The following is a 24,937-nucleotide window of genomic DNA, read 5'->3' as shown; positions in this document are numbered from 1 at the left end:
ACACCGTTATACTCATAGCTCCAAACCAACCACAGACCGAATGTGGGGGGAAGAACTTGATGCCAAGAACCGTAAATGAACCACGGATTATCATTTCAATTGTAATCCGAAATAGAGCGCAGGACTGTGAATCAAAGCGTACTGAAGACACGGACAGATTTGGTGAACGGTGTATGGACGTGGTGCTAAAGAGGAATTGACAGGCGAACCCGCGGGCAACACACCCATTTCTTGAAGGGGAGAATATAGGACTTCTTACAGAGCAGAAGCGGACTGGAGAGAGAGAGAGAGAGAGTGAGAGAGTGAGAGTGAGAGTGAGAGAGAGAGAGAGAGAGAGAGAGAGAGAGAGAGAGAGAGAGAGAGAGAGAGAGAGAGAGAGAGAGAGAGAGAGAGAGAGAGAGAGAGAGAGAAAACGGAGTGCAGTGAAGTGAATTGATTGTGCTTTCTCCCGTTGCTCCACGTAGAGCTGTCATGTTCGCTGGCTGTGCAAAGAGGGATTAAAATTACGCATGTTATGCAGCGCGCCAAACTGTATACGCGGTTGATGCAGTCAGTTGGGAGATGTGCAGCAGGGGGAGCTGAGCCTCGACCCGGGCAGTGAACATCGTAAAGGTGCGCAGCAGTGACAGGGAATCCGTCTGGATTTAACGCACGTATTTTGTGAACAGCGGGGATATTGACGTTGCTTTCATGTCTTTTATTTATTTAGATTATTCCTCATTTATTCATCACAAAAGGGGGTTCGTTGAAGAAACGCACCGTTGAACAAAGGATTTAGGAGAAACGACAACTGTAACCCAATTCTGCCATCCCGAGTGCTTCTCCCCGCTGGCGTGTCAAATCGGGACTGTTACCAGAAGACAACAAGTACGGTTGAATACAGGGTGTTCTCTGTCTGTTTCCTAACCCGGGAGAGTGTTGAAAACAGAGTTTTCTCTCTCTGGTTCCTAACCCAGGAGAGGGTTGAATAATTCGGTCGGGGGCGCAGAGCTGATCCGCAGCGGTGGGAATGTGGATGGAGAGTGTAAACGCAAACGCAGCAGGAGGGCTTCAATCCTAAAATGTGACTTTTTCCAATACATCCCCGCTATACACGTGACACGTGCATTCTACAATCGTTTCCATCGGATTTGTTTACGTAGCTCAAGGTACGTTCCCTCGATTTTCCCTCGAGTATCGATCGATATAAACGAGAGAGGGAGGGGTGATTCGAGAGAGATTCGATTGGTATACATGCATGGTTTTCTGTGAACGTGAAATAATCATTGTCAATGGCCAATTTGTCATTTTACGACACTATTGATGCTTCTAATTCATCACCTAGTGCCGTGTCGGTGGTTAAACTGGACACGGGCTATTTTAGGGTTTGTCATTCACAGGGGTGGAAGTTGCCCCCTTGACAGTCTTGTGTGAGTGGTGGTGATGCGGCTGCACCAGATGCGTGGTTTTAATATGTAAGCTTGCCCGGGGGTCTGGTATTTGTCGTTGGAGAGGAAAGGGCACGTTGTTGGGAAGGCTCTGTCATTGAGAAGAGTGCAATTGCGGGCCGAAATTCGGTGCATGTGGGAATTCTTGCATCTGCAGGAACCCCTCTTTATACTTCTAATGGTAAATTTTTAAGCTAGGACTGGCGGTGGCACTCCAGTACAGTAGGTGGCAGTAATGCACAATAATGTTGGATGCCAACCGCCAATAAACCCCACAGAAGAAGGGGCGGGGGCGACAATGGTAGCTAGCTGTACACCGGTAGACAGTGTCCTTCACCCTGCCTTTCATGCAGGAATGCCCACAGACTGCAATCACACACTATTGCTGTCGTTGGGGGAAATATAAATGTATGCGCTGCCGTTGCGCCTTGGTTCCTGGCCTTGACCTCAAGGGTCATTGTTGAAAAGAACCACCTGCCACTTGACCAAGTATAACATCAAGAACAACATCTAAGCTTGAGTGAGGGTAAACAGCAATACTGTTTACATCAGAATCATTGTCAACCCAGTCATTGTGCATGAATAATGCCTCTGCTGTGCTCTGCCATTGATGTCATAGCTCACAGTGCATAATATGAGCACCATGGGCTTCATGGTGGTTGACACCATTTTGGGATTTCATGTAAACGCACAATTCCAATCATATCCATTGATGTTCAGTGTTTCCCCTATACGCTGCTAAATCGTTTCCGACCACTGAAAACCCCCCACACCAGAGTTACAACATCAGATCATCTGAGAAACCTCAACTGCTGAAAAAAATCTTAGGGGAAACACTGATGTTCTCTCATCCTCAAACACCCCCTCCCATCTATTTGGAAACATTCAAGGTGAGATTATATTCTTCATTTAGGATTTGAGATCACCCCCGCCCACCTAACAATGGGTGGGCCCGGGTCCCTCCACAAACAATCCTTTCTGGAAACCCCTGCGGACCCTCCCATGTGGTCAGTATTGTTTAGGGGGGTGACTCAGCCTGTAAAAAGAACATTCTCTAAATAGGTATCTGCCTAAAGCAAAAACTTGGTTAGTGAAAGAGTTAAAGACAAGGCCAGCAACACTTAGGACCAGAGTATTTTTGGCCTCTAGCCAGCACACTGACCTAACCAGGGCTACGGATCTCCTATACTGGGTAAGTGACCATTGCTGACTGTTCATACATCAATTATGCACTTATTACTAGGTCATAACAACTGAAACAATGTAACTATGCTCTGGAACATGGGATAGGAATTTTTCCTACATACATGTATAGGACATGCCCTTCCTTGCTTGAACATTGTTGTGTATTTTTAAACATGTTTTCTATAAATAAGCTTTGTTGTACAATTAAAGGTCAAACACAGTGCATTTCAAATAGTCAGCAATAATCAAATGAATTCAGGGCTTGTGAAATTATACCTAGGCTAAATATAAGCCTTCCACAACCATAAGACCCACTAATTGTCACGCCCTGACTCAGAGGACGCTTGTATGTTGAGTCAGGGTGTGTATTTTCCTTGCTGTGTTTGTCCATGTTGTACAGTCTAGTATGTATAGATCTATGTTGGCCTGTGTGGTTCCCAATCAGAGGCAGCTGTCGCTCGTTGTCTCTGATTGGGGACCATACTTATGCAGCCTTTTGGCACTAGTTAGTTGTGGGATAGTGTTCCGTGTTAAGGTATGTTGTGTTGTGCTGCCTTGGACTTCACGTTTCGTTTCATTTATTGTTTTGTCGTGGTGTTTAATATTTAATAAACATGTACACATATCACGCTGCGCCTTGGTCCGTCCCGTCTGTAAACGATCGTGACAGAAGATCCCACCATACGAGGACCAAGCAGCGTGTCCAGGAGCAGACAGCCTGGACCTGGGAGAAGATCCTGGACGGTAAGGGATCCTGAACTTGGGAGGAGATTCAGGCCGGGATGGATCGCCGTCCTTGGGAGGAGACAGTGGAGGCGCGGTATAGAGAGGAGCAGCGGCAACGCGGAAGGCGCCGGCCGAGGAAGAAGCCCGAGCGAGAGCCCCAATATTTTTTTTGGGGGGGGCTAAAAGGGTGGTTGGCGGAGCCTAGAGGTAGAGCAGAGCCAACTGCCCGTACTCACGCGAGGAGGAGTGTGACTGGGCAGGCTCTGTGTTATGCGGAGCTACGTACTGTGTCGCCAGTGTTCCGGCACAGTCCTGTACGTCCTGTGCTAGCACCACGCACGTGTCGTGCGAAGATGGGGTGTACCGGCTCAACGCTCCTGGTCTCCAGTACACCTCCTCGGTCCCGCATATCCTGCGCCTGTTCTACGAGCTGTATCGCCAGTGCGCGTGCACAGCCCAGTGCGTCCTGTGCCAGCGCCCCGCATGTGTAGTGCAAAAGTGGGCAGCCAGCCAGGACGGGTTGTGCCAGCTCTCCGCTCCAGACCTTCAGTCCGCCTTCGCAGTCCGGTCCGGCCCGTTCCTGCTCCTCGCACCAAACCAGTGGTGCGTGTTCCTAGCCCGGCCCGGCCTGTTCCTGCTCCTCGCACCAAGCCAGTGGTGCGCGTCGCCAGCCCGGCCCGGCCTGTTCCTGCCCCTCGCACCAAGCCAGTGGTGCGCGTCGCCAGCCCGGCCCGGCCTGTACCTGCTCCCCGCACCAGGCCAGTGGTGCGCGTCGCCAGTCCGGTACGGCCCGTTCCTGCTCCCCGCACCAAGCCATTGGTGCGCGTCGTCAGCCCGGTCCGGCCCGTTCCTGTTCCCCGCACCAAGCCAGTGGTGCGTGTGTCCAGTCCGGTACGGCCCGTGCCTGTTCCACCGGTGCTGCTCCACTCCGGAGCCAGAGCAGTCCACTCCACCGGTGCCTGATCCAGCTCCGGTTAGCTGCTCCACTCCGGAGCCAGAGCAATCCGCTCCACCGGGGTCTAGTCCAGCTCCGGTCAGCGGATCCACTCCGGAGCCAGAGCAGTCCACTCCACCGGTGCCTGATCCAGCTCCGGTTAGCTGCTCCACTCCGGAGACAGAGCAGTCCGCTCCACCGGTGCCCAGTTCAGCTCCGGTCAGCGGATCCACTCCGGAGCCAGAGCAGTCCGCTCCACCGGTGCCCAGTTCAGCTCCGGTCAGCTGCTCCACTCCGGAGCCAGAGCAATCCGCTCCACCGGGGTCCAGTCCAGCTCCGGTCAGCGGCTCCACTCCGGAGCCAGAGCAGTCCGCTCCACCGGTGCCCGGTCCAGCTCCTGTCAGCGGCTCCAGTCCAGACCCAGACGTCAGCCCCTCTCCAGGTTCGGGGTCTCCCACACCAGGGTCCAGACAGGGCTTGGTACTTCGTGGGAGGAAGGAGAGGGGAAGCAGCACGCCAAGGTCCAGACCAGACCAGGGGCGCAACAGGGAGGCAGAGAGTAAGTGGTCGTCACGCCCTGAGCCGGATCTGCCTCCGAGGCGGAATGCCCACCCGGCCCCTACCCTGTTGTGTCTATGTTGTGCGGTCGGAGTCCGTACCTTTGGGGGGGTACTGTCACGCCCTGACTCAGAGGACGCTTGTATGTTGAGTCAGGGTGTGTATTTTCCTTGCTGTGTTTGTCCATGTTGTACAGTCTAGTATGTATAGATCTATGTTGGCCTGTGTGGTTCCCAATCAGAGGCAGCTGTCGCTCGTTGTCTCTGATTGGGGACCATACTTATGCAGCCTTTTGGCACTAGTTAGTTGTGGGATAGTGTTCCGTGTTAAGGTATGTTGTGTTGTGCTGCCTTGGACTTCACGTTTCGTTTCATTTATTGTTTTGTCGTGGTGTTTAATATTTAATAAACATGTACGCATATCACGCTGCGCCTTGGTCCGTCCCGTCTGTAAACGATCGTGACACTAATAATATAATGATTTAATAAGAAATTGTTGAACCTGCTTTTTTGCAATAATCACTGATTTTACTTTCAAGTCTGTCTATGAAAGTGCCCTTTTTGTTACAAATTCAACCAGAACCATGCATAATGCACATTCACTAATAATGACTAACTTCTTGTAGCAGGCATTATAGAAAATGAACACAGGACTCTTAAACAATCTCTCAAGCACAAGCCCACATGCTAGTGAGTAACCAGCTAATATTTATATTTCAAGTTTAGCCAACTTGGTTCTATTTGCTAGCTAACAAGGTAGAACAGTTGAATTGTTATGAACACACCCTTCTGTCCGTCTCCAACTGTGTGAACAACATGTTAGCCTGTCCACTTTGTTCAGATATTGAAATCAAGTGGCCTACCTTATTTCTCAGAATGAGAACGAGTTGCCAATTCCTTATATAATTGTGTTTGATTCTTATTGCACGTTTATAAAACACAGACTAGACAGCTAGTTTAACAGTCTTTGGCTAAAATGCTGCTAGTGGTATGTGGTACCGCGCGTGACAAACTGAGCATTAACTTTCCAGAATCAATGTTCATTGCATTATATATTTGTAGGTTTTGTTATCTGTTTTAACAAACCTTATTTTTTTAAATACTTATGTATTGTGTATTGTTTTTTTTCTGGTGTGGTTTTCATATAAGCCCCTGGGCTTCCAACCACACCTGCACACCGTAATTTATTATAATTATTTAATTTATCGGTATTGTTGTTTATCACTTGTTTTAATTTTTTTCATTTTTTAGTTGTAATTATTTATTTTTTCATTTCTGGGGGTATTTTTTATTAACCCATCCCTCTTCGGAGGACAAATATCTTTGTTTTTGTACAGCTTTTCTGCTACATATACAGTACATACATTTTACATATACATTTTGCATACACATTTTACATTCATGGTACTTTACATAAAGCGGTCACATAACAATAATACATTACCAAACATAAACTATTTAATCCTACCCCTCTCAGCCCATCCCACCTATCACCATAGACCACCCTCGTTTGGTTTCCATGTGCCATATATTTTTCAATTGTGCTGTGATGTTTTACATACATTTTGAACCTTTCTAATTGTATAGTATCCACAGATTGTTAGCTAAAGATGAAAACCTTTCCTACGAGTATTATTATATTATTTATTGACTGACTATGGCTTTCCAAATCGCCCAACACTGCTATAAGGTTAATTTTAAGTGAATGTTGTGATTTTGTAACCATTCCTGAACCTGTGACCAGAAACAAGCTACATAGGGGCAATACCAGAATAAATGATCTAGTGATTCTGTCTCTTCGCAGCAAAATCTACAGCGCTGAGATTGTTGTATGCCCCATATAAATTTATATAGCATTCTGTTGGTGGCAATAATTTTGTATAATAATTTAAATAGAAAAAACTTGAAGTGTTGAATCAAGTGTTGTTTTTTGTACCAGTTCATAAACCATGTGCCATGGAATCGGTACATCGAAAATCTCTTCCCATGTATTTTGCAACCTGTATGGTGCAGCTGGCAACATTTTTGTCCTCAAATGAAACTGGTATATTTTTCTATTTATGCCAATTCCTTTCAGCTAATTTGTATCTTTAATATATGGCAGGCAAACAAGTACACTACCTTCTCCCTTTTCCACTTTCCTCCTCCATTATTGTGGTAATGCTGCAATCAGCTGGTTGTACGTTTGGATTGAGCAGACATTCCCATATATTTTTGATAGCTGCATATGTGACATAACTCCTCCATTTCTATTCATAATATCATTAATACATATAATACCATTTTTTTTTACATTTTTTTAAATCTGTATTGTTGTTTATCACTTGTTTTCTTTGTTGCAAATAAAGGAAACTAAACTTTAAAATGTAACTTAAAATTGATACTCCTGTTTTGGTAGTGTCTGCTCTGCATGCAATTTTAGGAGTTGAGACATAAAAAGGGTATCGTTAGAATGGTTAACTTCTCCTCCATTCCAGTAAAATAATGTCTCAATGTCTTTCGGTGTCCATATGACAGATTTTGTTGGACCAAACCTGAAATGCAAATAGTGAGTTGAAACCGCTTGTCTAAGAGGAAGAAGTGATCGCTCATCTTTGTAGTTGTGAGTGGCAGGGGGAGGGGCTCGGTGTGTGGGGGAGGGGCTTGTTGTGTGAGGGAGGGGCTTGGTGGTGGGGGAGGGGCTTGGTGTGTAAATAGAAGGTGCACAGTCACAGCTAAAGAACAAAAGGAGACGAGACCAAAAAGACAACATGAGAACAAGCGGACATAAACGCTCAGAAAAATTACAAACAGTAAAAAACTAGATACTTGCGATACAGGAATTTGGAATATCGCACGAAAACATAAATTCAAATTAATTGGATATATCGCCCAGCCCTAATTGTACGTGGTTAGAAAGCCCATGTCTCTGAGTGTGTTCTGTGTTCTAGAATGTACTTAATGAAGCAGATCAGGGATGGTTTAAATTCCATTCAAAATACCTACTTAGTTTTTCATACAAGGGGTAATTACACTCTTAGAAAAAAGGTGCTATCTAGAACCTAAAACGGTTCTTCGGCAGACCCCAATAATGATTCCAAGTAGAACCCTTTTGGGTTCCATGTTAAACTCTTTCCAGAGAGGGTTCTACATGGAACCAAAAAGGGTTCTTCTATGGGGACAACTAAAGAACCCTTTTGGAACCCTTTTTTCTAAGAGTGTATGCTGGACATTAACTGCAAATGAGAAGTAGACTACATACAAACATGCAATATTATTCAGAGGTCCTGTCTTTGATGTCACACAGAGTGAGTTATTCATCATTCAGACCTCTAACGCCTGATGTTTTCCCCTCTGGCCTTCCTCTCTCTCAACTATAGGTACCTTTTCTAGCTGTGCGTGTGGTTGTGTGTGTTCGTGCATGCATGCTTTCTGCCAACCATGTGTATATCTGGTACAGCTGTGTGTGCGTGTGTGTGAGAGAGAAAGAGTAAGAGAGAGAACGTGTGAGCATGTCATATCTTCATCAATGCCTGAGCTTCCTCTTGCGTGCGCGTGTGTCTGTGCTCAGAGGCAACAGCTTGACTCATCACAGAACGATCACACAACAATCCCTTCCACGCTACAGCTTCCTCCACACATCCTGCTCTCCTCTGTTCCTCTCCTCTCATCTTCTCTCCATTCCACTCACCAGCACAACCCACCTTACTAATCCTTCTTCTGATCATTATCATGTAACCCATACATGCTCTCTGACTCTCTCTCTTTGACCATTATCATGTAACCCATACATGCTCTCTGAACTCTCTCTCTGATCATTATCATGTAACCCAGACATGCTCTCTGACTCTCTCTCTCTCTGATCATTATCATGTAACCCATACATGCTCTCTGAACTCTCTCTCTGATCATTATCATGTAACCCAGACATGCTCTCTGACTCTCTCTCTCTCTGATCATTATCATGTAACCCAGACATGCTCTCTGACTCTCTCTCTCTCTGATCATTATCATGTAACCCATACATGCTCTCTGACTCTCTCTCTCTGATCATTATCATGTAATCCTTACATGCTCTCTGACTCTCTTTGTGATCAACTCCCATTCATTCTGATCCAGTATTAGTGATCCTATCATCTATAACAGATGGGCTGTGTTGATATAATCAGACTTAACTGGGACACCTGAGACACACAGCCTGAATGACATGGGTCATGTTCGTTAAGCACCAAATGCACTGAAACAGTGTGAGAATACCTGAACTGGTCCAATAAGAAACGCTCATTTTTTGTTGCAAACATTTCGCTAGCTACATTGTGCCCGAATGAATACAACCATGTCCTCTTTTCTGTTTCTTTGGGGGGAGGAGGGGACCAGTCCTTACCCCCTCATCTCTTAATCTCTGGGATGGGAGGATGGTAGAAGAATGGGGGTGTGGAAATAAAAAAATTGGACTTAATTGCGAGTCAATTAGCATATGGTCACACTGTGAGACCCAGTCACATGTTAATGAGGTCTAATTATCTGGGCCTGGGATGCCTGGAGAGGTCTGGGGACCATGGAGGGTGGAACAGAACTGTCCCTCTCTGTCTGGCTATCTGTCTGATCATCTATCTGTCTTTCTGTCTGTCTGTCTGATCGTCTGTCTCTCTGTCTGTCTGTCTTATCATCTATCTGTTTGTCTGTCTGATCATCTGTCTGTCTGTCTGATCATCTATCTGTTTGTCTGTCTGATCATCTGTCTGGCTGTCTGATCATCAGTCTGTCTGATTATCAGCCTGTCTGTGTGGCCAGTCAGTCTAGCTGGCTGGCTAAATGGATGCCTTTCTGTCTGTCTGGCAGGCTGGTTGCACTTACACACCAGACCTCAGGGGGGGACAGTCTCTCTTCAATCACTCCATTCAATCTCTCTCTGTCTCTCTGGCATACTGTTTATTTATTTATCTCCATCTCTCTCTCGTTCTTTCTCTCTCTCATTGCCACAACCCTCTCTTTCTCTTTCACTGCTCTCTCACTCACTCTATTCCATCTGTCTCCTCTCTCTTCCTCAGTCTGTCTCATTTTCTGTCACTCCCTCCATTTATCTGACACTCACAGCTGTGGAAGACCGATGACGTCAGTGAAGGAACATGGTGTTATTGTGAGATGGAGGAAAGGAGAGAAAACAGGTCTTTAAAAAGAGCGAGTATGGAGTCCTGCCAACCTGCCAGTCTATAAACCAGGTCTTCAAAAAGAGCTAGTATGGAGTCCTGCCAACCTGCCAGTCTATAAACCAGGTCTTCAAAAAGAGCTAGTATGGAGTCCTGCCAACCTGCCAGTCTATAAACCAGGTCTTCAAAAAGAGCTAGTATGGAGTCCTGCCAACCTGCCAGTCTAGAAAACAGGTCTTTAAAAATAATTAGATTATGTAGTATGGAGTCCTGCCAACCTGCCAGTCTAGCATCTCTTCTGAAGACAGATTAAAGCCCCCCATGGCCACCATCCTTCCCTGACCTCTCCATCTCTCCTCTGACCCCTTAATTTGCCCTTGGGCTCTGGCTGCGTTGTGATTCTATACCCTTCAGATTCTTTCACTCTTCCAAAAGTGTACACTCTTAAACCCCCTCATGGATTTAAAAGCAATAGAGAGGTCAAGGAATATTGTTGAAACTTCGTCTAGCCATGCTTGCACCAGTCCAATGCCTTTAAATTCATTAAGAGAGAATCGTAGAAAACAAGTATTTCTAAGTGTCATTCAATATGGCAATTAGTTACCAACTTCCGTGGTCGATGCAATGCTAACAACAGTTTCTTGTTCCTAATGAACAACAGTCATTACAGTACTGCTGCTGATCCTCAAAAATATTGAATGAATGAATCAATTTATGTAAACATGTTGTCCCCCACAAATGAGGCAGCGTCCCTCCCTTTGGGCCAATTAATTTCAGTTAATTACTATAGCTCTCGCCTTGGGCCAATCATTGCAATTTAGTAAATGCTGGATCTTTAAGGCAAGACACAGCATTCACCTAAGTTTCAAAAAAATCGGGCCAGTGCTGTCTGAGATATCGCGTGTGACTAATGTGCGAACTAACGGACAGAGGGAGATCCACAGTCACCTCCCCGATTTCATCGTGGGGGACAATTAACCCATAAAGTTTCTATAGTTGGAGACAACATTACAGCATTGGTCGGGGGAGACAGTACTTCAGGAAGGCTAATTAGTCATTCATTATTACGGCTACCTTACGACACAATGACTAATGTGGCATGGACCAGAACAGAACAGGCAGATGTGAGGCAAGCTTTGGTATGCCTCCCGGAAGTGACCTGCTGACCCCAAAAACATCTGTCTATCTCCACATCTGGAGCCCTGCACGGGCTAAGTTCAGGACACACACACATATGCATTTGCACACACATATACACACACATATACAGTGCATTTGGAAAGTATTCAGACCTCTTGACTTTTCCACATTTTGTTACGTTACAGCTTTATTCTAAAATGGATTAAATAAAAAAAAATCCTCATCAATCTACACACAATAACCCATAATGACAAAGTGAAAACAAGTTTTTAGAAGCACACACACACACACACACACACACACACACCTAAACGCATGCACACACGACCCCCCTCCACAAACAGAAAATCAATTATTTATCATCACTATCCATATCAAATGAATGACAAAATTGCTAAAAGACTAAGGAGAGGAGAATGAGTTGAGAGAGATCCTAGTCAGAAAATGTAATCATCTACCCAATTATGGTTATGGTAATTACACAGCATCTGGTAGTGCACTGTCTAGGGTAATTGTAGAGGATGATAATTGTAGAGGATGGCTCTGTAGGTTTCAGTCTTTGACTTGAGGTACTGAAGATGGTTGTAGCCATGAGCAATTGCATTATGTGTAGTGCTTATAAATGCAGTTGCAATGTGTTGGTATTCATTGTAGTGTAGTATTTTGTAACACTGATTTGAAGTCGTATACCAGAGTGCAGTGAGAGCTATTGGGGAGGAAGATAGTAAGGCTGCGTTTACACAGGCAGCCCAGTTTCTTCCAGAGATGACCAATCAGATCAGCTCTGAAAAGGAGTTGATGTGATTGGTCAAAAGACCAATTAGTGGGAAATTTTTTTATCCAAATTGGGCTGTCTAAACACAGCCTAAGTGTGTATGTGTTTTGAGACTGTGCATTATACATCGACACACACTTATCTTTACATACTCACACTAAACATTTAGGGTAACAAATATTCAGTGTGCCGAGGTAAAGAGAATGAGATGCATTGTGGGAACAGTAGTCTTTGTTATTCACACATAACAACACTGTGTACCATAGAGCCTTCAGCTGCAGCTCTTGCCTCCCTGTCTGTAACTGTGAGGAGGATCAGGATGCCTAAGCAGGCAAGCAGGCAGGCAGTGCAGGCAAGGAGGCAGGCAGTGCAGGCAGGCAGCAGAACTGGCAATAGCTTGATTCTGGATCCTTCCTTCCCCATTACATAAGAGAGAGGGAGAGATAGAGGGGTAGAAGAAAATCAAACAGAGCGAGGGGAGATGGTGAGAGAGAGAGAGAGAGAGAGAGAGAGAGAGAGAGAGAGAGAGGGAGAGAAGGAGGTAGAGAGCGCAGGGAGACCATAAGAGGGGAAAGGGAAGAGGGAGCGAGGGAGAGAGGGAGAGCGATGTAGGGTAAGGAAAGGATTTTGCTGTACCATGGGATTGGGTATTGTTGGGTGAGAGAAGGAGAGCAGAGAAGGGGAGAGGGAGGAAGGTAGAGAGAGTGCCAGGGAGGGGGTAAGGCACATGGTTCACATCCCATCTTCAAATGTGGCAGAGAGATGAGACTGCTGCTCTCTTTACAGCAGGGGAGGGGGAGCATATTCAACATGAATAGAAGATTTAAACTGAGGGGAGGACAGAAATGGCTATATACGGATATAGAGAGGGGGCAGAGAGAGGGAAATAGACTGATATAGAGAGGGGCAGAGAGAGGGAAATAGAGAGGGGGCAGAGAGAGGGAAATAGACTGATATAGAGAGGGGGCAGAGAGAGGGAAATAGACAGATATAGAGAGGGGGCAGAGAGAGGAAAATAGACGGATATAGAGAGGGGGCAGAGAGAGGGAAATAGACTGATATAGAGAGGGGGCAGAGAGAGGAAATAGACTAATATAGAGAGGGCAGAGAGAGGGAAATAGACTGATATAGAGAGGGGGCAGAGAGAGGGAAATAGAGAGGGGACAGAGAGAGGGAAATAGACTGATATAGAGAGGGGGCAGAGAGAGGGAAATAGACTAATATAGAGAGGGCAGAGAGAGGGAAATAGACTAATATAGAGAGGGGGCAGAGAGAGGGAAATAGACTGATATAGAGAGGGGGCAGAGAGAGGGAAATATAGAGGGAAATAGACTGATATAGAGAGGGGGCAGAGAGAGGGAAATAGACTAATATAGAGAGGGCAGAGAGAGGGAAATAGACTGATATAGAGAGGGGACAGAGATAGGGAAATAGAGAGGGGACAGAGAGAGGGAAATAGACTGATATAGAGAGGGGGCAGAGAGAGGGAAATAGACTGATATAGAGAGGGGGCAGAGAGAGGGAAATAGAGAGGGGGCAGAGAGAGGGAAATAGACGGATATAGAGAGGGGGCAGAGAGAGGGAAATAGACAGATATAGAGAGGGGGCAGAGAGAGGAAAATAGACGGATATAGAGAGGGGGCAGAGAGAGGGAAATAGACTGATATAGAGAGGGGGCAGAGAGAGGGAAATAGACTAATATAGAGAGGGCAGAGAGAGGGAAATAGACTGATATAGAGAGGGGGCAGAGAGAGGGAAATAGAGAGGGGACAGAGAGAGGGAAATAGACTGATATAGAGAGGGGGCAGAGAGAGGGAAATAGACTAATATAGAGAGGGCAGAGAGAGGGAAATAGACTAATATAGAGAGGGGGCAGAGAGAGGGAAATAGACTGATATAGAGAGGGGGCAGAGAGAGGGAAATAGAGAGGGAAATAGACTGATATAGAGAGGGGGCAGAGAGAGGGAAATAGACTGATATAGAGAGGGGGCAGAGAGAGGGAAATAGAGAGGGGGCAGAGAGAGGGAAATAGACGGATATAGAGAGGGGGCAGAGAGAGGGAAATAGACTAATATAGAGAGGGGGCAGAGAGAGGGAAATAGACTAATATAGAGAGGGGGCAGAGAGAGGGAAATAGAGAGATATAGAGAGGGGGCAGAGAGAGGGAAATAGAGAGGGGGCAGAGAGAGGGAAATAGACGGATATAGAGAGGGGGCAGAGAGAGGGAAATAAACTGATATAGAGAGGGGCAGAGAGAGGGAAATAGACTGATATAGAGAGGGGGAAGAGAGAGGGAAATATACTAATATAGAGAGGGCAGAGAGAGGGAAATGGATGGATATAGAGAGGGGGCAGAGAGAGGGAAATAGAGAGGGGACAGAGAGAGGGAAATAGAGAGGGGACAGAGAGAGGGAAATAGACGGATATAGAGAGGAGGCAGAGAGAGGGAAATAGAGAGGGAAATAGAGAGGGGACAGAGAGAGGGAAATAGAGAGGGGACAGAGAGAGGGAAATAGACGGATATAGAGAGGAGGCAGAGAGAGGGAAATAGAGAGGGGACAGAGAGAGGAAAATAGACAGATATAGAGAGGGGGCAGAGAGAGGGAAATAAACTGATATAGAGAGGGGGCAGAGAGAGGGAAATAGACTAATATAGAGAGGGCAGAGAGAGGGAAATAGACGGATATAGAGAGGGGGCAGAGAGAGGGAAATAGAGAGGGGACAGAGAGGGGGCAGAGAGAGGGAAATATATCGATATAGAGAGGGGGCAGAGTGAGGGAAATAGAGAGGGGGCAGAGAGAGGAAAATATACGGATATAGAGAGGGGGCAGAGAGAGGGAAATAGACGGATATAGAGAGGGGGCAGAGAGAGGGAAATAGAGAGGGGGCAGAGAGAGGGAAATAGACTGATATAGAGAGGGGGCAGAGAGAGGGAAATAGACAGATATAGAGAGGGGGCAGAGAGAGGGAAATAGACAGATATAGAGAGGGGACAGAGAGAGGGAAATAGAGAGGGGGCAGAGAGAGGGAAATAGACTGATATAGAGAGGGGGCAGAGAGATGGAAATAGACAGATATAGAGAGGGGGCAGAGAGAGGAAAATAGACGGATATAGAGAGGGGGCAGAGAGAGGGAAATAGACTGATATAGAGAGGGGCAGAGAGAGGGAAATAGACTAATATAGAGAGGGCAGAGAGAGGGAAATAGACTGATATAGAGAGGGGACAGAGAGAGGGAAATAGAGAGGGGACAGAGAGAGGGAAATAGACTGACATAGAGAGGGGGCAGAGAGAGGGAAATAGACGGATATAGAGAGGGGGCAGAGAGAGGGAAATAGACTGATATAGAGAGGGGGCAGAGAGAGGGAAATATACTAATATAGAGAGGGGGCAGAGAGAGGGAAATAGACTAATATAGAGAGGGGGCAGAGAGAGGGAAATAGAGAGATATAGAGAGGGGGCAGAGAGAGGGAAATAGACGGATATAGAGAGGGGGCAGAGAGAGGGAAATAAACTGATATAGAGAGGGGCAGAGAGAGGGAAATAGACTGATATAGAGAGGGGGAAAAGAGAGGGAAATTTACTAATATAGAGAGGGCAGAGAGAGGGAAATAGACGGATATAGAGAGGGGGCAGAGAGAGGGAAATAGAGAGGGGACAGAGAGGGGGCAGAGATAGGGAAATATATCGATATAGAGAGGGGGCAGAGTGAGGGAAATAGAGAGGGGGCAGAGAGAGGAAAATATACGGATATAGAGAGGGGGCAGAGAGAGGGAAATAGACGGATATAGAGAGGGGGCAGAGAGAGGGAAATATACTAATATAGAGAGGGCAGAGAGAGGGAAATAGAGAGGGAAATAAACTGATATAGAGAGGGGGCAGAGAGAGGGAAATAGACTGATATAGAGAGGTGGCAGAGAGAGGGAAATATACTAATATAGAGAGGGCAGAGAGAGGGAAATAGACTAATATAGAGAGGGCAGAGAGAGGGAAATAGACAGATATAGAGAGGGGCAGAGAGAGATAAATAGAGAGGGGGCAGAGAGAGGGAAATAGAGAGGGGACAGAGAGAGGGAAATAGAGAGGGGACAGAGAGAGGGAAATAGACGGATATAGAGATGGGGCAGAGAGAGGGAAATAGAGAGGGGGCAGAGAGAGGGAAATAGAGAGGGGACAGATAGAGGGAAATAGACGGATATAGAGAGGGGGCAGAGAGAGGGAAATAAACTGATATAGAGAGGGGGCAGAGAGAGGGAAATAGACTGATATAGAGAGGTGGCAGAGAGAGAGAGAGAGAGAGAGAGAGAGAGAGAGAGAGAGAGAGAGAGAGAGAGAGAGAGAGAGAGAGAGAGAGTGTGTTTGTCTCTGTCAGTACTCTGTGTACCATCTCCAGCCTGTCAGACAGTCCCCCTACACAGAGTGGAAGCCATCTGTGCTAGATTGAGTGAGTGAATGAATAAGTGAGTGAATGAGTGAGTGAGTAAGTGAGCGAGTGAGTGAACGGAGAAGAGAGGGACTGAGTGTGTAGGTGAGTGATTGACTGAGAAAGAGAGGGACTGATGGACTGATTGTATAGGTGGCTAGTTGTGCGGACCAATGAATGAATGAATGGATGGATGAATGAATGAATGGATGGATGACTGGAGTGAGCATGGTGATGTTGCACTCTTGATATCTCTCCAGTACTGTATGTGTGTTGGAATTCAGCTTCACTACCTGTTTCTTACTCTATGTTCTGAGTCTGTACTGTACACTGCAGCTACGCAATTTGGTTTCCATTCCCTGTCACAAAGCAGAGCCAGAGAGAGAGAGAGAGGAAACAGCAGTCTGTATGGTTGTGTGGGGATGAGTGAACCCCCTCTGTCCTGTCCTCCCTCCCTCCCTCTCTCGCTCCTGCCTTTTCAGAGATGGGGCGTAACCATGGTTATCAGGGGCTCTGCCAGAACAAAACATGGTGTGAGGAATGAGGAGTGAACACAGCACCCAGAGCTGTGTGTGTCCTTACGTCTGTGTGTGTGTGCGTGTGTGCGCCGGTGGTGTGTTTGCGTGCCTGTGTATGAATAGAGCTAGCACCGTGTTTAGGGGTGTGTGTGTGTGTGTTTGCCTGCATGTGTGAGTGTGTGTCTGTGTGCGTGCGTGTGAATAGAGCTAACGCCATGCTTAGTTGACTCATCCTTATGGAAGCGCTGATTGATGTTAATGTAACCCAGTGGTAACCAGCGGCTGTTTGCTGCTACAGCAGAAGGTGAGGGGGAAAAGAGAGAGATTTAAGTTTATGGAGGAAAGAGAAGGATGAGAGCGAGATGAGGAGGATGAGTTTTAGTTATTATTGGGGCTTAGGAAGGGATTCAGGGTTGTTTAATTACCTGAGGGTAACTTTATGTAGCTATTAAACAAATGAGAACACACACACACTTTCACATGTACTCTCTGAGCCCTTGGCATACTTGGCAAATCACAATGCACCAAAGTCGTAAACAAGCCCTGTTTTTTTTATTTATTCAAAAATAGCATTGCTTAAATAATGACTGTGAACCCTCTTGAGACATTCACCCAGCTAACACAGAATGTTCCCACAGCCTAAAAACAATGTTTCCTGAATCTTCTGGGAATCAAAATGTGTGAACTGGAGAACTACATACTAGGTCTACAATATGGCAACCATATGGGCTGTTGTTGCCCAAACACTCAGGGCTACAGGCCAGATGCCCACTGATCTAGCTATTCCTCACCTCCCTAATGGTTAAGGTCAGGATTGGAGGTTAGGTAATCTGATCCTAGATCTGTGGTTAAGCGGCAACTTTTATCCCTGACCCCAGTGACGCCTGTGGGCCTTGATCCCAGGATTTACCTCAAGCACGCCTCCTGTCCCTCACACACACTCAACCTTGATTTGAAACGTGCCTGCCTGCAAGAGAGTACTCAAAGTAGAAGTATCCCCAGTCCCCACTCCTAACCTTAACCCAGCCCCCACTCCTAACCTTAACCAATTGATGGACGATAAAACATTGACCCTGAATGGGTGGTTAGGAACAATTTCTACCTACAGGTAATTCCAAAATAAAGGAAACACTTTGAAGTGAACTGTGTGTGCGGATGATCAGGGGTTTATTCATTCCGCCGATTCTGTTGAAAAACGTTTAACGGAAGCAAACGGAACGAAACAGGGATAAACCTACCTGAATTTGTCCAATAGAAACTCTTGTTTGGAACTGTTTGGACTAATGATTACACCCTAGATCAGCTAGATGCAGGCAAGAGTGTGCAAGGCGGTATTGAATGTGTCACTGTCTGTCACCTTGATTACTCCAATTTGTCTATCGATGTGTGCACCTACATTATAAACTTTCATTCGTAGGCTAGGTTGTAGCAACCTCATGATGGGTATAGGGAACATTTGAGTATTATGTAGGCTAGTAGCCCAAACCTGTCGATGTTACATTGAGCTGGGTGAATGGAATATGAATGAAAGTCATCCAATATGCTGTAATAGAAATAAGGCCATACTCATAAAATAAATAAATAATTGTCCTCCCTAATCTTAAATGGCACCGACCACCACTGATGTAAATATTATGTTACAGTCTATTTATGGCACCTAGAAGCAGATATAGCATAGCCATGCTTATAAAGACGGTGGCTGGAAGCCTTGCTGCACCAGATATCCTCGACACACTCATAAAGCTGTCTGTAATCTGAATTAGTCTAAGCTGCCTCGGAGCGAACCAACACTCTGATAGAGGGGTTTAATGCCAACATTCGTGAATCTAAAATTGTGTTGAATCTTTTTCTCTTTTGGAACTCCCACCACTGTCAGCGACCCCCAGGTTATTTCCACGAGCCAGACCTAATTAAGGCTAACCAAAGGGCTTTTCCCATTACTGAGCCAAACCAAACTTTACTGAGCTGGGTTGCTTGCACATCCAACATTCTGTAGTTGCTGGAACCGTGCTGAAAAGGACAATGTGCAAAGAAAATATGTCAGCCAGCACAGTTTGGGTGGGCATGATAGTGTGAACAGGGTCAAAGGGTTGTGTACGGTCTGTGTTGTATTTGTGTGGTTCTGTATATTAGTATGACGCGTGGTGATGGTTTAAAATGAATGCAGTGCAATTGACTCTATGAGACGGATAGGAAAGTATGTCTGAAAGGTCAGTGTGTGACGTGTTGTGTTGGGAAGGGACCAGACAGTTGTTGTTGACTGTTACTAGGCTGGTTTAAAAAAGGCTGGTGTGTCAGTGTGAATGTCTGTGTGTGTGTTTGTGAGTTTAGATACAGCCTTAGATACTGATCCTACATTGTGTTCGTTGTCTCTTTAGAGACTCATTAGGGATCGACTTGTGAAGAATGGACAGAATGTTACTAACAGAAGTGTGTGTGTGTGTGTTTGTTTTGTTAGGATGGGATAAGATAGGATAGGATAGGATAGGATAGGGAGTTAATGTGATGGAGAAACAGACAGTCACTGTGAGGCGATATTGATTTCCTCAGTAGCACTACTCTGGCTGTCAATGCTTTCTGAAGATCTTCACTTTAAAAATGTGTGTGTGTGCATTTGTTTTACCGATGCATTATGCCTTGTCTCAGTGTCTTACCTAAACAACATGATGCTGTCAGCTCCTCTGTCTGTACAGGAGGATCCCTGTTTTTCTATTCCTGTTTTATATATGATCCTGTGGAGGCTGGTGGGAGGAGCTATTGGAGGATGGGCTCATTGTAATGGCTGGAATGGAATCAATGGAACGGTGTCAAACACATCAAACATATGGAAACCACATGTTTGACTCCGTTCCATATCTTCCATTCCAGCCATTACAATGAGCCCGTCCTCCTATAGCTCCTCCCACCAGCTTCCACTGATATGATCCTACATCCCTTCCCGTGTCCGCTCAGACAGTGAGCAGTGTTTTCTCTGAATATGACTCTGTCTGTGGATAATGATGTAATAAAGACTACTGGTAACTCTATGTTCTCGTTTCAAAACAAGTACATTTCCAACCTCCGACTCTCAGCTTCATGGTAAAGCCATGTGAATGGTTTGTTTCCTTGAATGCTCTTGTTCTGGAAGTATCTAGTTGATGCTCATAATTTTGTGTGTGACTAGATGCATTTGTGTGGGTGTGTGTGCATGCATGCATTGGTGTAGTCAGTGTATACGTATGTATGTTGAAGCTATCAGTGTGTGATGTTGGTATGGAGCCTCTTAGCTGTGTGTTGACCTCTGACCATTTACAGGATGGAAGGAGAGAGTCACTGTGCTCCTGTTGTTGCGGATACAAGAAGTGTGAGTGTGGGTGCATGCGTGCCATTGGATAACTCTTCCATGTACATACACTGTCACTCACACAGTGATCACTTGTGGTTAATAAAAAAATGCAGCCAGATTTACAGTAGACGATTTGCTTGTCACAGCGCAACACTGACATTTTGTTTCACTTTGCACATTTTGTTCCTCTCTCCTCCTCTCAGAGATGGCGTTCTTCCCTGTCCTCCTCCTCCTCCTCTCCGTGGTCCAGCGTGGTTCCTCCCAGGACCCTGATGAGGACTCGTCGGCAGTGCCCCGGGGGTGTGGCTGGGGCCTGGTGCGCCCCTACACCCTCCTCTGCGACTTGGACTCTGTTTGGGGCGTGGCGGTTGAATCTGCAGCGGCCGGTGGTGCCCTGGCGGCCATTTTACTGGGCCTGATCCTCCTCTGCCGACTACACCACGTGAGCGAGGCGGAGAAGCGCAGCGGTGTGGGACCCATTCTCCTCCTGCTCCTGGGCATCCTGGGCCTGTTCGGCCTCAGTTTTGCCTACCTCATCGAGCGTGATGAGCAGCTGTGTCTCCTGCGCCGCGCCCTCTGGGGCTTGCTTTTCGCCCTGTGCTTCTCCTGCCTGCTGGTGCAGGGTGTGCGGCTCCGGAGGCTGGGCCGCGAGCGCCGGAGCCCGGGGGGCTGCGCTCTGACCGGCCTGGCCCTGGGGCTGAGCGCCGTCCAGGGGATCATCGCCGCCGAGTGGCTCCTGCTCACGGTGCTCAGGGAGGGCAGAGCGGCCTGCCAGTACCTGCCTCTGGACTTCTCCTTAGCCTGTAGCTATGTGCTTGCACTACTGCTAGCCGCGCTGGGGGCGGCCTCCTTCGCTCTCTGTGGGAAGACCCGGCTGTGGCGCTGTAACGCGATCTGGCTGCTCGCCGCCTGTCTGTTGTCCCTCCTCCTCTGGGTTGCCTGGGTGGGCTTCTATCTCTATGGTAACGCCTGGCTGGGGCGGTCCCCGGACTGGGACGAGCCAGCGTTGGCGATAGCGCTGGTGGCGCAGGGTTGGCTCCTCCTCCTGTTCCACGCCGTGCCCGAGGCACACTCCTGTCTCCGCCCCCCACCGCAACCCACCGCCCCCGACTATTTTGACACCTCTCAGGCCCCGTCCCGCATGAGGGAGACCAGCTTCGATGAGGAAATCCCCCTCTCACACAGGCAGTATGCGGAGAACCAGGGCTACGGCTTTGACGAAAACACTGCAGGTAACAAGAGACTTTAACTTTCAAATATGCATTAAAGTTAATGCTTACCAGCTCAGTACAGCACTACTGAGGTTTTACATGCATGTTTCTGTGTATGGGGTTGGATGTAGAACATTGTGACTCAGTGATATTACCATACTGGGCTAAAAATAACTATTTAAGAGCAGTGGTTCTTGTTGTGGTACAAGCAGTGCCTGTACAGCATGTGTGTTAAAAGTACAGATTGGGCATCTGTTCCTGTGTCTATATTAAAGTAGGATGCATGAATGAGTGTGTTTGCAGTGTGTGTGTTTCTGAGACAAAGAAGAGCATAACGTTGTTCCTCTGCTGTGCCAGGTCTGAGGAGTGGAGGTAATCATAATGGTAACACAGCGCCCAGACCCAGTGCCCCCTTCCGCAGCAACGTGTACCAGCCCACTGAGATGACCATGATCCTGAATGGGGGAGCGGTGAGTTCTCATATTGTACGTTTACACATCCGACCACGCTTCACAAACTCTATTAAAACTCTCATTATGATCCTGAGCAAGAAAGCAGTGTAGACACTTACACATACAGTACCAGTCAAAAGTTTGGACACACCTACTCATTTCCCCTCTGAACGGTTGATGTTGAGATGTGTCTGTTACTTGAACTCTGTGAAGCATTTATTTGGGCTGCAATTTCTGAGGCTGGTAACTCTAATGAACTTATCCTCTGTAGCAGAGGTATCTCTGGGTCTTCCATTCCTGTGGCGGTCCTCATGAGAGACAGTTTCATCATAGGGCTTGATGGTTTTTGCAACTGCACTTGAAGAAACTTTCAAAGTTCTTGACATTTTCCGTATTGACTGACCTTCATGTCTTAAAGTAATGATGGACTGTTGTTTCTCTTTGCTTATTTGAGCTGTTCTTGCCATAATATGGACTTGGTCTTTTACCAAATAGGGCTATCTTCTGTATATCCCCCCCCACCTTGTCACAACACAACTGATTGGCTCAAACGCATTAAGAAGGAAAGAAATTCCACAAATTAACTTTTAAGAAGGCATACCTGTTAATTGAAATGCATTCCAGGTGACTACCTCATGAAGCTGGTTGAGAGAATGCCAAGAGTGTGCAAAGATGTCTTCAAGGCAAAGGGTGGCTATTTGAAGAATATTTGGTTACTACATGATTCCATATGTGTTATTTCATAGTTTTGATGTCTTCACTATTATTCTACAATGTAAAAAATAGTAAAAATAAAGAAAAACCCTTGAATGAGTAGGTGTGTCCAAACTTTTGACTGGTAGTGTTTATAGAAACATACACTCACTCACCTGGGCAGTGAGCACACACACACACGTTTACACACAGATACACACCTGTCACACACTACCATTCACAGGTATACAAACTCTGATTATTATTCTGCGCAAGAAAGCCACACATATTATGTATGAAGCCACATATACACATATACACACCTTGCATGCATACAGTTTTGTGTGTGTGTGTGTGTGTGTGTGAGGGAGGGAGTGGGTTCACTTGGCTGCAGACTAGAGCCATCTCTTCAGTGTGAGTGATGCAGCTGTGTCCCCGGCCCAGTCAGGCCCTCTATAGCCCCAGAATGGATGGGTGAGCTCCCTGGCGCACGATACTACCCTCCAATCACCTCGCTATAAATAAACCCTGCCGACCTGGTAGAATCTGGAGCCACGCGTCCAGAAAAACGCTGAGCCAATGTTCAGCTTACGCTCTGGGAACGTTTTGAAATGGCTCCCTCCCAGTCTCTGCTCTGACACCTGCCACCCACATTAGAGGCAGAATCTGAAACCAGAAATCAGCCAGAAAACACTGAGCCACCGCCCAGTTAAAGCTCTGGGAACGTTTTCCTGTGAACCAAATGGTCTCACTCCCAGTATTCTGCTCTTAGACCTGCCACCTACATCAGAGTGGTATTAATGTGCTTTAGTAGGGAGTAGGGAAAGGAAAGGAGGGGGAGTTATGATGGTCTCTCCTGCATTAAAGAGGACTAGCTGCTGAGACTGAATGAAGAGATAAAAGGGGAGAGAGGAGGAAGATAAAATAGGAAAGAGGAGGGTTTAGAAGATGTGATACAGGCCACATATTCAAAATGCAACCTCTTATCAGGAACGTGTGGTGTGTGTGTGTGCGTGCATGTGTATATTACCAAACTGACGTCCCATCTCTCTCTCTTTCTCTCTCTCTCCCCCCTTTCACAGGTCCCCTCCGCACCCCCGACCTATACGGGGCGGCAGCTGTGGTGAAGGACAGAAATGGAGAAGAAGAGGATGAGAGGAAGAGGAAGGAAGAATGGGGTGATGAAGAAGGGATGAAGGGTCCTTGGACAGAGGAATAACCCAGAGAGGATAACTAAACATGGACACCATCAGGACCCCTCCCCCCCCTCCCCCCAGCTCTCTATGTGTGTATGGGGACAGACAGTTAAACTGATGACTTACTGAGGGCTTACACACACCACCCACCCTGTGGTAATCAAGCACACCAACCAACCACTGAATGAGTGTGACTGAGGGGGAGAGCAGGTATAGAGGACAGATCAAAACATTACTGGTAGTTTTGAAGTTGAATCTCTGTAGGAGATATTAGACTTAATAATAACCCTATTTTGGCTGCAAATGCAGTGGAGACCATTTCCATCTGGGAGACGTGAGATTTGAAATGTTGACAGTCAGGTTTCTTTTGTATGAGTCAAGTTTACTCCCATGAGACTACTAAGCCACTGTATAATTTCTGAAAAACTGTGAAACCGCTCTCCCTCTTGAGATATTTGCTCTGTTTTTGTTGTTTATTTTGGGAGAAACTCTTCTAAAGCAGAATGTTTTGCTCTGTCCTCCATCCTGCCAAAATAAAGGAAACACCAACATAAAGTGTCTTAATAGGGCGTTGGGCCACCACGAGCCAGAACAGCTTCAATGCACCTTGGCATAGCTTCTACAAGTGTCTGGAACTCTATTGGAGGGATGCGACATAATTCTTCCATGAGAAATTCCAACATTTGTAGTTTTGTTGATGGTGGTGGAAAACGCTGTCTCAGGCGCCGCTCCAGAATCTCCCATAAGTGTTCTATTGGGTTGAGATCTGGTGACTGAGACGGCCATGGCATATGGTTTCCATCGTTTTCATGCTCATCAAACCATTCAGTGACCACTCGTGCCCTGTGGATGGGGGCATTGTCATCCTATGGGGGCATAGCCATGGTAGCCAAAATATTTGCCAAAATAATGGCCTGCCCAGCATTTTTATACATGACTCTAAGCATGATGGGATGTTAATTGCTTAATTAACTCAAGAACCACACCTGTGTAGAAGCACAGTTTTAGGGGGGGATATCTGGATAATCGAGTTGTTTAAACTTGGGAATTGGATTGGCTGTGCTGCCTGCGCTACTTGCGTGCCGCTTGCTTGCAGCAGTGTGATTGGCAGGTGAGTTTTACGAGAGAGAGAGTAGCCATACATACTCACGCTAGTTAAACAAACTTGTAGATTCCGTAGGTTATCTTTCATCCCATCTGGTAGAGCCTGTCTTGACTGCATCAAATCAATCTGAAGAAGCTAGCTA

The 24,937-nt window shown here is 46.5% G+C and overlaps 1 protein-coding gene across 5 annotated transcripts; it reads left to right on the top strand.

Moving 5' to 3' along the window:
• Window positions 1-376: 376 nt before the first annotated feature.
• Window positions 377-24,290, top strand: LOC121551805 (G-protein coupled receptor family C group 5 member B). 5 transcript variants are annotated; one of them, XM_045210945.1, is made up of 5 exons: window positions 377-612; window positions 710-1,148; window positions 20,342-21,370; window positions 21,707-21,834; window positions 23,577-24,290. In XM_045210945.1, exons 3-5 carry the CDS (start codon window positions 20,344-20,346, stop codon window positions 23,619-23,621), a joined length of 1,200 nt encoding a protein of 399 aa, XP_045066880.1. In that variant the 5' UTR covers window positions 377-612; window positions 710-1,148; window positions 20,342-20,343; the 3' UTR covers window positions 23,622-24,290. The 5 variants fall into 5 exon arrangements, with proteins under 5 accessions (XP_045066880.1, XP_041720454.2, XP_045066878.1 ...); XM_041864520.2 differs by having other exon boundaries at window positions 377-1,148; window positions 21,707-21,819; XM_045210943.1 differs by having other exon boundaries at window positions 377-1,148.
• Window positions 24,291-24,937: the final 647 nt, after the last annotated feature.

Source organism: Coregonus clupeaformis, chromosome 35 (genome assembly GCF_020615455.1).
Source record: "Coregonus clupeaformis isolate EN_2021a chromosome 35, ASM2061545v1, whole genome shotgun sequence".
NCBI lineage: Eukaryota > Metazoa > Chordata > Actinopteri > Salmoniformes > Salmonidae > Coregonus > Coregonus clupeaformis.
Note: the sequence above shows the minus strand (reverse complement) of the source record. Positions and strands in the feature narration are given on the sequence as shown.